General features: G+C 40.1%; 1 protein-coding gene across 1 annotated transcript; it reads left to right on the forward strand.

Moving 5' to 3' along the window:
* The first annotated feature begins 60 nt into the window (after window positions 1-60).
* On the forward strand, window positions 61-7600 carry LOC141806379 (alcohol dehydrogenase 1-like). The gene is made up of 9 exons (XM_074691872.1): window positions 61-362; window positions 1118-1219; window positions 3247-3388; window positions 3473-3560; window positions 3801-4020; window positions 4998-5258; window positions 5373-5505; window positions 6337-6475; window positions 6586-7600. The coding sequence occupies exons 1-9, from the start codon at window positions 345-347 to the stop codon at window positions 6617-6619; spliced, it is 1137 nt and encodes a 378-aa protein (XP_074547973.1). The 5' UTR covers window positions 61-344; the 3' UTR covers window positions 6620-7600.
* The last annotated feature ends 5847 nt before the right edge of the window (window positions 7601-13447 follow it).

A 13447-nucleotide genomic window follows, 5' to 3' on the forward strand; every position in this document is an offset into this window, starting at 1 on the left:
AGGGGCAAATAAAAAAAACACTGCTGTTGGAGTCAAACCAAACAAGTTTGAGAAGGCTGAGGTGTTCGGAGCAACAGACTTTCTGGATCCAGAGGATAACAGTGAATCTACAAGATAAATTCAGTCTGGGATGAGGAATGGGGGAGTGAACTGGAGTGAAAAGCTGACTTAACAATAAAAAATGCTCTGATCTGGACTCGGGAGGAACTTGGCCCCTTCCCATCCCAAATTTTACGCAACTCTTTCAGCAGTATTTAAACATCCACTCTAAGCCGTCTCCTCCTCTCTTTACAGCTCTGTAGCTCTTTTACTGCTCACCTATCAGTTTAAATCTGCGGAAAAAAATGGCAACAATTGGTAAGGTAGGTACATAATTCAGTATGGGAGTACTTATATGTGCATTAGGGTGATTGAACTATTGCATGTGTCTTCAAGTTTAGTTTGTTATGATCAAACATTGATCGAAAAGTTTTTAAATCATTACAGTGTATTGGTATGGATTGTAATTACCCACATCTAGCTTAAATTTACTGTAGTGTTCTCATGTGCAGTGTTGTAAAAGTTTATGTGTCAGAGTGTATGCGAGTCTTATGCGTTTTCACATTTCTCAAAAATAAATTGACCTTTTTGTCTCTTTTTCTCCAACTGAGTGAAATCCTGTGTTTCCAATTGAAGCTATGCAGACAGTGTTGTGCAACTGTGTGTTTTGGCAAAAGATGAGTGGCTGGTAGGCCAAAAAAAAAAAAAGAAGTTCAGGAATTTAATCTTTTTTCCCAAAGGAAAGTTCAATAAATAACAGAAAAATCCAAGAACACTTAAATGCAAACCAGATGAGTAAAAAACCATTGATAACAGATTTACTTCTCTGTAACCTGTAAAGATTTGCATTGAAATTTATTGTTTCTGGAGATATTTTTCAAATGCGTTCTGTGGACCTGAAACTTTTGTTTTAATGTTAGCATTTTAGAAACATCTGTTTTAGATTAACAAAAAACATTGAACTGTGTAACCCTCATGAAAAAGTGCAACAGTAATCATTACCCCAAATATTTGCGTCACAGTACAATCCTGAAAACAACCAGTGGTATAAGATTAAAGCAGTGTCACTGCCATTTAGGTCATCAAGTGTAAGGCAGCAGTGGCCTGGGAACCCAACAAGCCTCTGGTGATCGAGGAGATCGAGGTCGCCCCACCCCAGGCCGATGAGGTCCGCATCAAGGTGAGAGATGATGCCTTTTCAGGGCTTGCACCTGCACATGCTCAACCTGTGTTTATACTTAGCCCCAGTGCATATCAGCTTTGGTAAACTAACCCCAATTTTAACCAAACAAATATAGCTGATAGTAAATCAAGAGCTTAAAGAGTTCTGGGGAGTTTGTGGAAAGAAAAAAAAACAGATATCAAGTTTTCATTTACACAAAGCACACAAAACTAACAAATAAAATGCAAAAAGTTGTGAACTTTTTTTTTAATCAATTACAATTACAAACAGAACCAGGACATCTTTTTCTATCGGCCTGATTTTTGCCAAGTTTCAGCTGCTAAATTTTTGATGCAAGTGTGTGGTTGGCTAGTTTTCTCAAAATGACTTTCATCTGTAAAATAAAAATCCAGTAAAGGGAGATAAAAGAAGAAACATTTGACTCCTCAGTTGTAATTAGCTGTTCATGGTTTGTGTTTTTAAATGTGAACATGTTGTAGAAAAAAACAGATCAAAACTCTTGCCGTGATCAAAAACAGCATTGTTCTTGTTCTGCAGAGTAAAGCTTCAGGAGATAAAAAGGAGTTTATATCACAAACAGAAAATTCATGTCTTACAATGTTGATTTCCTTCCAAGCAGAACAAAGGTTCAGTAAGAAGTTCCTGGCATGAGAACTCACCCACATGCAGTTTGGAGAAAGAAAGAGGCGGTCTCTGAAGTTTTGCAACGCTGAGAGTGAGGAAACATTAGAAACAAACTCTGCCTTTCTCTGAACTGCATGATGGAGTAGGTTTAAAGCAGGGGTAGGAGAAAAAATGGAAAATTAATATATTGGGATTTTTTTGTTTGACAATATCAACATCGGGATTCTTTGTCCTAAAAAATGTTTTTTGTTGGTTGGTTGTTTTTTTACAATTTAAATCCAAGTTCTTCATTTCAGTGTTTGTTTATAAACTGGATTGTAAAGAAATTACCACTTTTCTCCAGCAGAGGGTGAAATGTTCTAAAAATGTACTAATGTACTAAAAATCGCAAAAATTATAAATAATGAAGAATCACAATGAAACAAAACAATATAGAACCGAATCGTGAAAATAGCATATCATCCAAGCCCCAGTATAGGGACTGTTATGAGCTAGTGTGAAAAAAACTTTCCAACCTACCAAACATATTTATGTTGAAAATTTGGTTTTTGTTCCCAAAAATACTGCTCAATTTAACTTAAGTTAGCCTCAAGTTTGTTTTATGCTTGACTTGTTTGCAAGGTCTGCTTAACTTTGTGAAGACAAACGATGTCATCTGGCAGCCTTGTCCCTTTGCATGGTCTTTTTCAAGCAGAACATTTCTGCTTTTGCGTACAACCAAAAATTTCAAACTTTCACACAGAGGCGTGCAGACAGGAGCCCCCTGGTGTCGGAAGTACAAAAACTATTGACATTCATCACACAGAGATCACCATAACAACCATGTGATGAACAATTCCTGATAAGAAATTGCAACTTAACTCTGCAGAGAAGAGGAATTGACCAAAAAATAAATAAATAAATAAAAGAATGTTGTAAACAGTATAAAAAGCTTCTTCTACTCCAATTTGGCACTGTGGTAGACATGCATATGTGATACACTGCCCCCTGCAGTTTGGGAATGTGTTAAAAACTATAAGAGCCACTCGTGTTCTCTCATGATACTTCGGCATGTCTCATTTCCTTGCTTCACATTCATGCAGAAAGCATAACCCAGCCAGCACTGAACTTGCTCTTTTCCTACGTTCATCTTAAAGCACTTCAACGCATTGCTCTTGTAGGTGCAACAATATTTTATCAGATCCACATTTGCATGGCCTACAAACTTGAACCAAACTAGGCTGAGTTCAGCTTTACCCAATACTGCTCCCAACAACGACAGCCTTTAAAACTCAGGATGTCAAAAACAATGTGTGACATCACAGACACTCAATCAACATTTGGTACACAGTCTGTGAGTTAGCAGTTAAATTTTAACAAACATTAATTTTGATATTTTCATTGTGTGGTGATGGGTGAAGATTGTGGCAACCGGGGTGTGCCACACAGACCTGTATCATCTCTTTGAAAGCATGCATCCCAACGGCTTCCCTGCAGTCCTGGGCCATGAGGGAGCTGGTATTGTGGAGAGCACTGGGCCTGGAGTCACAGAATTCCAAACAGGTTGGCGGCAGCTCCAAAACTCAACAGTTTTCCTTTGTCATAAATGAAATAATGTGAGACTTTCACATGGTTTCATTATTCCAGGGGACACTGTGATTCCCCTCTTCATTTCCCAGTGCAGAGAGTGTCGCTACTGTAAAAACCCAAAGACCAACCAGTGTGAAAAGGGATGGTGAGCACATATTTCCTATATCACAATATATAAGATCTATTTCACTGAGGTCCTAATGCCATTCGTATGTCAACATTTTATTTATTTTGCCTGAATGAAGCAATGGAATTAATTAGTGATCCAGTTTCATACAGCACTTATTCACAACTATCTAATCTCAAGATTCAGCTCCATAACACAGGAAAAACTTTATCATGAATCATCATGAGCACTTCTAATTTTAGTGAATCCTCTCATTAGGGTTGCTGACCGCTATGATGTGATGGCAGCGGCAGAGTCCAGGTTCACCTGTAAGGGTAAGAAGCTGCTTCAGTTTACGGGAACCAGCACCTTTTCCGAGTACACCGTGGTAAACCAGATCGCTGTGGCTAAGATTGATCCAGCTGCCCCTCTGGACAAAGTGTGTCTCCTTGGATGTGGGGTCTGCACAGGGTTTGGAGCAGCAGTTAATACTGCCAAGGTTTGTATGTGTCACTGTAAACAATGGTCTAACGTATATTGTTGGTGTTCAATACACTCAGTAAAAAAAACCTTCAGTATCAGACTTTTACAGGTCAATCATCTCAATTTACAAGAGAGCTGAACTTTACTGTTGGATGGAGCATTGAGGGCCAATCCCAGTTGTACCACTAGCCCTTGGTTTTGCTCATACATGTCTTGTAAAGTGGTGTTCCAATTGTCCGTAAGGCCAAGGTGAGGAGCTACACAGCCCTTGAAACGAAGACAAACAAGGACCTCACTTAAAACCAAGGGGTACTACAAGTTTCCCATGATATCAGTATTTTCCTGTGAGATATCCAATCCTTTGCTACTCCATATAAATATTAGTCATGTTTTGAATTGTTGGTTGTATTTTTAAAATCGCCCATTATAAAGATCTACCCAACGCTGCTATAGCAACAAGCTAATCATAGCTACACCAATATCAGACCAAGGTGACAAATTCACAGCAAATGGACTTTACCACAATGAACTGCATTTCATCAATGATTAGACAGCCAAGCTGCATTCAGGAGCTGCATAAGCTACTCGAGCTATGAAAGTCAGTTTGGTAGTGAATTAACAGTCGCTCTGCCCCCTTGGCTCTAAAAACAGAGGGCCAAAGGGAATCGGTAGACATAGGGGTAAGACCAGGGGCGAGCTGGCCATTGGGAAATGCTGGAGTTTTCCAGACCCTAATCAGCCGGTAGTCGGGGCATTTTTTTTAAGACTAATGACGTCAGGGGTGGACTGGTCATCTTGACTTTTTGGAGAATACCAGAATGGCTGGTGCTGCCAGTCGGCCGATGGCCAAAGTCAAAGACCCGGGCTGTTTTTCAGTCCCAGTCCGCCACTGGGCAAGATGATGGTAAAGAAGGAGGAGAAAGAGTTACAACTGCAATTGGCCTGAAATCTAACCCTTGGTGCTATGAGTAAACAAATAACATCTCATTTCAGGTGGAACCTGGCTCTACCTGTGCTGTGTTTGGCCTGGGAGCTGTGGGTTTGGCTGCAGTCATGGGCTGCCATTTTGCAGGAGCAAAGAAAATTATCGCTGTTGACGTCAACCCAGAGAAGTTTGAGAAGGCCAAGGTGTTTGGCGCCACAGACTTTGTGAATCCAAAGGATCACAGCAAACCCATCAGCCAAGTCCTGTCTGAGATGACCAATGGAGGAGTGGACTTCTCCCTGGAATGTGTTGGGAATGTGGGAGTCATGGTAGGAAGATTTGGATAATATTTCAAATCTGTTCTGAAGAAAATATCATGAAGCTACAAGAGCAAATGTTTCCTCCATTGGATCCCTCTGTGTTTGTGCTGTTTGTCCATCCAGCGCAGTGCCTTGGAATCCTGTGTGAAAGGCTGGGGTGTCAGCGTGATTGTTGGCTGGACAGACTTGCACGACTTTTCTGCAAGGCCCATACAGCTGATAGCTGGACGCACATGGAAGGGCACTACATTTGGGGGTGAGAGTCAGTCAATCAAGGAATACCCCGGTCAAGTATTTCTATTCATCACTTTGACTCAGAACTGGTTTGAAGTCCAAAGTTTTAACCCTCTGAGACTCTCTGATGAAGCGTAGGAAGAAAATTATCAGCAACAAATTTCATTTAGCTTTAAAAGAAAGTCAGGATCTGATTCTGATTGATAAACCCAACTTTAGCCTCAATTTTTACTGACGGATACTGAAGGTAGTAAACGCAAGGGAGCCAATCTACATCCTGTCAAGAGTGCTGATTGATGACAGGTTTGGAGGCTTTAAATTTATTTAATTTTTTATTTTACCAGAGAACAGCATGAATTCTGTCTTGTCAGCATTTAAAACAAGGTTCAAGTCTTAAAAATACTGTTGATTGTGTTAAAAGTAGTTTGTTGCTTTGTCAAAGCCAGGGCCCATATATCCAGCCATTAGCGCTGAAAACAGACTGTACTAGTGGTGGAAAAAAATCATTTAGCAAGTATGGATGAGCCAGGTTAATGCCCTGAAAGAGCATTTATTTTATTGGGGGTATACGCCACCATATCAGACACTAATGACTGTTCAGCTGGAACAGGTGCAGGGCAAAACATCATGGTGTCATCAGCATAAAAGTGGAAATTTGTATAAAAAATATTATGATTTCTGTTGTTGATATAAATAATGAATGAAAGGGCTCCTAGGACCCCTTGGACTCCTGGCTATGCGTTCATCTTTTCTTGATTGGTGATCAAGTTTGAAGCAAGTTTCTGCAGTTTCAGTTCTTATCAACAGACTGTCCTGCTGTGATTTAATGGGATACATGTTCTCTGTGACTCAGGATTCAAGGGTAAGGATGGCGTGCCTCAGATGGTCAAAGCCTACCTGGACAAGAAGGTGAAGCTGGATGAGTTCATCACTCACAACATGAGCCTGAGTCAGGTCAACGATGCCATTGAGCTGATGAAGCACGGCAAGTGGTATGTTGACACTCCTACATCCTACATGTAGTGCATTGCTTCAGACTTGATAAAAAATAGTTTCACAGATAAAGAACACTCTGATCTCTGTTCTGCTTCTGTGTCCACAGCATTCGAACCGTCCTGAGTGTTTCCCCACAATAAGAGCATTGTGCTTTTTGTAAAACCTTTTGATGACCTGCAGCCATGTTTAACCATAATACAAAGGAAGCAAAACAAATATATTGATAATATCTTCAGACTTCAGCAGAGAAACCTCCTGGCTTTGAATGATCAAGTCTTTACTGTGAAAAACACAAGGAGTGATTATTCGAGCAGAGAGGATCCATCACTTCTTTGTTTCCTTTCATGTACTCAAACCAGTTGTTGTAACAGTATTTGCTTGGCTTGACGCGCAACATAGAGATAATTATAAAGATCAGGTTGAAAATTAACATTTTCATGTTTTACCATAAATATGTGCACTAACTCTCTTTTCCTATGTTTAACGCTTAAAGAAAACAAAGGTGTATTTTTGGGTCTATAGACCCTCAGTTTAATGAAAATTGATTGCAAGGCATGCCCCTGTCTCATTTTAATGCAACAAATCAACTCTTGCATCAGTAACACTCTGTATCTTTGGCACACCAGTTGGTTACTTTAAAACAGGAAACAGTCAGCCACATAAACAGTCTGAACAGCAGCTGAATTAGTCACAGCATCAACCCTCAGCCACAGGAAACACCTTTTCTGCACTTTTTCCACATGACTTATTTACATTCTTACACTTTCAGGTGATACCTAGCGAAACGTGTCAACAGCACATGAGAAAGACTCACAACTTGAACAAATACTCTAATAAGCAAGAGATAATTGCCTTCTATTGTCTTATTTTGTGACATATGTTTATATAAGCTGTGAAAAGGATCCAAAAACAGGGCTTTCATTTTGATGAAGGCCATCAGGATCTCTTGGTTTCACTTTGGCAATTCAAAAAACCTACGCAGCAGTCTAACACTAATACAGCAAGTCTACTGTATTTGTAATGCATAATGTGTACTCAATCTGTCAATCAACTCATCAGTAAATAAAACGTCCTTCACAAATCTAATCAAGCTGTTGTGAACTCTTTACGATGTTAAACCTGTAGGGTCTGACTGCCCCACTCAGTCTGGACATTGGACTTACTCAGTAAGTTTACCGACTAAGGTCGTAGTAGGGGGTCTGGTCTTAACTGGCATACATGCAGAAAAGAGAATCAGCTTCTGGCAACCAACATCCCACTCCGCTGCGATAGGTGGCGCTGTGCCCCTTTTTGATAAGTGAAGCTGCATATGTATCGAACTAGTTTCGTTTCACTCTAAAAAGGAAACAACTGTCTAATAATGATAGCCCAGCTGGATGCAGCTGTAGCTCTCTATATTTTTATATAAGTATGTGCCATGGTGTTTGTTGTGTTGGAGCCATAGACTTTATGACCGTGATAACCCTATTAACCATGGTCATCTACTTCCCCTTCCTTAATCCAACCTCAGGGCTGTAATTTCGTAGACCAGGCGCAGGCGCCCTGCCCAGGCGCAGGCGCCCTGCACCCTGCACCCTGCACCCTGCGCCCTGCGCCGGCCTTCGCCGAGCGGGGCAGGGTGTGACCGGCGCACTTTGCAAGTTTCCCGCAGTGCCAAGAGAGGCGCAGTCAAGGTGCAGAGGAGTGTGTCCATGCCTACCTCTGTGCAAATGGCAGAGAGGGAGGAGAAAAGCCGTGAGTGGGTTTAACACAGCCGAGCGCTGTTTTTACCAATCAAATGAGCGTCCCTCCTCGCCTTGAAATGTGCTGCGGCCGAGGCGCAGCGTCTGATTGATCTGAGTGATCCCCCGCACACTGTTTCCCACCGCGGAAACAGTGTGCTGGAAAGACCCGGTAGCGGAGACGGTCAGAGCTGCTGTCCCTGCAGCAGGAGAATGGACAGCGGGGCGCATCGGAGGACACGAAATGCATCACCATGTGGGCCAGTTCCCGGGACAGATGTAATCTGTTCTTTTGTCTTTAATAGAAGTACAAAATGAAGAGGCAGGTACACAGCTGGATTATCCATCCAGAATACTTTTGATCCACCTGCACTCCTGGTTTGTCATCGCCAAGCAGAGCCTTTGGTGATATACTGTATACTCTCCCAGTGTCTCCACCTCATCCTCCTCACAATAATGTACTCCATCTTTTTAGATCACGTTAAAAATAAAGACTAAAAGAGAGAAATATGGGAAATCACGGGTAAATCCTGAGTGACAAACATTTATTTTGTCTGTTTTTTTCTTTGTATTTTCTCTCCCTCTTTTCTTTGAATTAAATGAAATGAGAGAACCAGATATTTACTCAGTATCAGATCTTAAGGCTGTTTATTGTTTAATTGTAAGATGTGCATCAAACTTCCAGCTGCCGTCAGGTTAACTTTCCATTTTGACAAACGGCTTTAATCTGACATCAGATGTGACGGGACAGTTAATATAGATATAAATGTATATGCTGGTTCAGACAGTTACATTAAATAGTGATTACTGTGATTGTTTACTGCATCAAAATGTGCCTGACACTCTGGAAACCTGCCTCTGAGGCTTTGTTGACATGTGCGCACATGTGCGCCTGTCACCAAATTACAGCTGCAGAGGGTGCGCTCCACTTTGCGCTGAGAATAGACCAGGTTGGAGCTGGCGAGCTTTCAGCGCACTTTCTGCACTGTTTTTTGCACAAAATTGTCACTGCGTCAACATGAATCTGCCGTCAACTCCCCCTGGCGTGCCGTCACACCCATCTCTGCGCAGACAGTCTACCAAATTGTCAAATTGGCGAAATTAACGCTGTGTGGGGTGTACCAGGCTTGCACCCCCTGTGCTGCGCCATGAAATTAGAGCCCTAAGTCTGATTGCAACCACATTATCTAGGTGTGTTAATCGAGCTATGCTAAGTCTGTTCTCACAGACACAATGATGGGAATCTAATGATCTAACATATCACTGGTAGGTCAGCTGTGTAAAAGACAGATGGTAACTTGACAATATGAATTCAAAACCATCTTTTACAAATCATCCCCCACATATGATTTGGGGGAATCAGACACTTTTAACCTGTTGTCCTGATTGTTTGACTGTGATAATCTAAATTTTGTGTTTGAAACTTGTCTTTAAAACACTTACTGTATCCCAGCTCATCACATGCTGGCTCCATTTCAGGGTATCCCTTAGTGATTGTTAGTATCTCTGGTGTAGCCGCTGCAGCTCCCAATCATTGAGTGATATTTTATACGGAGGAGTGTTAACCAGGGGGAAAGATTTCCATGAAAGCTGTTCTTGTGCATCCTGTCTTCACTCCTGTGGTTTGCTCCTCTATTCTCACTCCTCCGTCCTCCCTGCAGTGTTCAGGGCTTAACATGGAGGGTCATTAAGTACTTCCTCTACAACGGAAGAGATCGGAAGCTGCGGTTAATCACATTTGGGTCCACTCACAGGCAGATTTGTCCTGAAAGGACCTACGCTAACATTAATGAAAAATCATGTGCAGAAGCTTTGTCAGTGAGACTAGTGTCTGCTAAATATTTTCATTCTCCTCTGTCAGCATTTTGAGCAAGTAGCTCTATTAGACTTTAGTTTTGTGTTTTCCAGAATAACTTAATGCCAAATACAATTTCTGCCATTAACTGTTTGTCACATGGGTTCTCAGTGTATCATAGACCATGAATCATGTTAACGTTAATAATAATGATATATTTTATTCATAAAGCCCTTTTCATCAGACAATCTCAAAGTGCTGCAGCTTAATAAAGATTGAAAATAAATAAATATGAGAAGGGGAGAGGGGAATGGCAATAAAACAATTTAAAAACAATTTGACGCAACAGGCGGTTTTACAAAAACATCAAGGTGGCTAAAAACTTGATTAAAAAAGAAATGTTTTAAGTCCTTTCTTTAAAACAGTCAGTTGATTGTGGTGCCCTCAAGGTGTCAGGGAGCGCACCCCACTGCAGCACAGAACACCCTACCCTGGTCCTGAGTCTGGTTCTCTGTGTGTAGAGGAGGTTTGGGCGAGTGGATCTCAGGCTGTGTTGGGTTTTGTGGGTTGAGGAGTTCTTTGGGTGGGGGGATTTCCATGGATACATTGTCATGTCATATTTTTCCACTACATTCAAGTAGCATACATTAATATCATTAAATTATATCAAAGAGCCATAGTATGTATGGATAAATATGGATATAATTATCAAACTATCAGAGATAACGAACATCGAAATAAACAGCATATAAATCTGAACCATTTACATAAACTTTAGAACAAAGGGACAGTCAAGTTTTATTTTTTCTAGCTGTGTGGTCTCCTAACTTGAAAAAGGAATGACAAACTTCTCAAAGCAGACTGGAATCCACTCATGAAAGCACAATAGAAAAATTAAGGAAAAAGAAAAAGGAAAAAGAAAAACCTGGTTAACAGATCAAAAGAACAATTTTAAAAATTAAATATTTCATTCAAACTAGCATTTAGTTTAAGCACCTTAAAAGTAATAAAAATCTCTATTTCTACAAAATCAAAGAAATTGGATTCAGCTACAGCTTTACAAACAATGAACACAGAGATCAAAGAGACACAGGCACCTGTGCAGAGCGCAGGCCCCACTCACGCCTGTGCCGTCATGGCTGCTACAACATTTACTAACTACGTTCATCAAAAGATGTAGACTCTCAGCAGCTGCCTTTTTGGTTTTTGCAGTTTGTTGTAGTCTACACAGCTCCACTCTTCAGTTTTAAGCCTTTAAAGATCACATTGTTTTCCTCCTGGCAGGCTTCAACACGAGTTCCTCACCTGCTCCAGGTGTGTCATGCCAAATGAGGTCAAACCCTTCCAGAAGTGAATCAGCATTTTTAAGTGATGAAAGCTAATGACAATACCTATTTGTTTTTTTAAATTCTTTTATCATATTTTTATTATTTACAGTACTCGTTTATTTCTTTATACATGTTTCTGACATTTATTTCTATTTGACTGAAAAAAGTATATAAGCCATTTTTTCCATGTAGACTCTTATTTTTCCTCCGTTAGTCTAACTCCGTTTAAAGGTGGTTTTTAAGTCCTTCCAATCCTTCTTCAAACTACATTTTAACTTGACAGGGATGGACTAGACCTCCGTGGCATGCCTAAAAGGCTAATTAATGAAACCAAATAAAAACTAATTTTTGGATTGTAGCTGTGATATACTGATATTTTTAATATGTTTGCTCAGCTTTTGTCTAATTTTACGTGGCCTTACATGTGACTGTCCTTGTATACCCTCGTTGTCAATATGTACTCATTATCTTCATTTTGATTAGCAGGAGGGTCAAGATAACAAGTCATGATCTTTCTCTATCTCTCTTAACCCCAGCCCTACTTCACCACACACCTCATAGCACACTCCGGAAGTCGACGTCAGCTGTGGGTTGGGACAGCTGTGCCAATCAGAGTCGATGGCCAGTTATTGGTAAACCCAACCTCTGTGTAGGCGTAGCCAAAGGCTGTTTTGAAAGTGTAATGTATACGTATATACAACCAGTGCTGTAAACTTTTCACGTGACCTGAATAAATGCTGAACTGAGAAATGTTCCTCTTTGTGTGATTCTTGGGAGATGATCAAACAAAGAATTGGGTAATCTGTTTCACTTCTCTGTTTGCATCAGATCTGTAAGAAACAACAACCAACAGGTAGCTGATAGAGACTCCTCTGCCATGGCAGGCCAGTTAAACCAAACACTTCACAGTGATTGTATCTGGGTATCTGGGTGGATTGATTATTAACCCTGTTCAACTTCTGCCAGCTGCAGAGGCCATGAGCTCCTTGGGCTTTTTTTGTTTGAAATCTTCAAACTGTCTCTAGAGCTGCTCTCCAGGTGCAGCCCTGTCTCTGTTGACCCCATAATGGTGTGAGCAGTTCAAGGAGACTGACATACACAGGAAGGTGAAAGCAGAAAGTATGAACATGAATGAAAACTTCTCAAGCATCTTTATATATTTTTGCCAAACTCATCACACATCAGATTTTACTTTGATGTGAACGCATGAAACTCTGTGGTCCTGATTCCTCTGTTTTAAAAGTGCAACTTGTCTTTTAGAGGCTTAAACTGCAGAAATCTTTTACCTTCTTGTAACTTAGTAACCAGCTGTAAATCTGTATCAGGCAAACATTACAATGACCCTTTCTCCAAATAACTTTAATTGTTGACCACGAGTGAACTTGGAGGCAAGCAGGTTATGTTAGTTCACAATAAAACATCTAAGTCAACAGTCAGGTAGGTGATAGTGCAGGTAGCTTTGGATATAAGCAGAACCAAAGGTTGGGCTTCAAGAACTACTTAAAAAACCTGGTAACATTATAATTAGACCATCGCTGAATATACATTCTATTAAACTACGGAAGAGGGCCACTGCAAAAAAAAGAATTTTTTTTTTTTTAATTCATTCATTTTTTTGTTACAATTTTTTTTTTGAGAAAACTCAGAATTCTGACTTATTTATCATCATCATTATTATTATTATTATTATTATTATTATTATTATTATTATTATTATTATTATTATTATTATTATTATTATTGTTAAAAATTGGACTTTTTTTTTTTTTTAATTCAGTGGCCTTTATCCTTTACCGTGATAAACCATTCCTTTTTAGGCAATATGGTTCCTTCCTTTGTCACAAATAAATAAATAAATGAACAAATGAATAAAAAAAAAAAAAACATTTTACACTGAAACACCAGTAGATGGGCCTTTATATGACACAGTTATGATAAAACAAAATAGGAGCAGGTGATCATTTGGGGTCAGGTGGACAGGGCAAAGGGACAGAACTGTAATGTCTGTAAACAGGTAATTGAATGGTACCACAGTCTTTACTAAATTACTTTATATGACCCAGCACATAGCTTGGCAACACCTGACAACAGGTTGACAGATAGTCCCCAGTTCTTGGTGCCAAA

This window comes from Halichoeres trimaculatus, unplaced genomic scaffold (assembly GCF_033239565.1).
Source record: "Halichoeres trimaculatus isolate MK-OKI-2021-1 unplaced genomic scaffold, fHalTri1.1 fHalTri1_scaffold_17, whole genome shotgun sequence".
NCBI classification, from domain to species: Eukaryota; Metazoa; Chordata; class Actinopteri; order Labriformes; family Labridae; genus Halichoeres; species Halichoeres trimaculatus.

What these genes read in the sequence shown, in the direction of transcription:
- LOC141806379 (XM_074691872.1), top strand. An exon ending in CCGATGAGGTCCGCATCAAG is followed by an intron (nt 1,220 to 3,246) that starts GTGAGAGATGAT and finishes TGATGGGTGAAG; the next exon opens with ATTGTGGCAACCGGGGTGTG. An exon ending in TTGGGAATGTGGGAGTCATG is followed by an intron (nt 5,259 to 5,372) that starts GTAGGAAGATTT and finishes TTGTCCATCCAG; the next exon opens with CGCAGTGCCTTGGAATCCTG.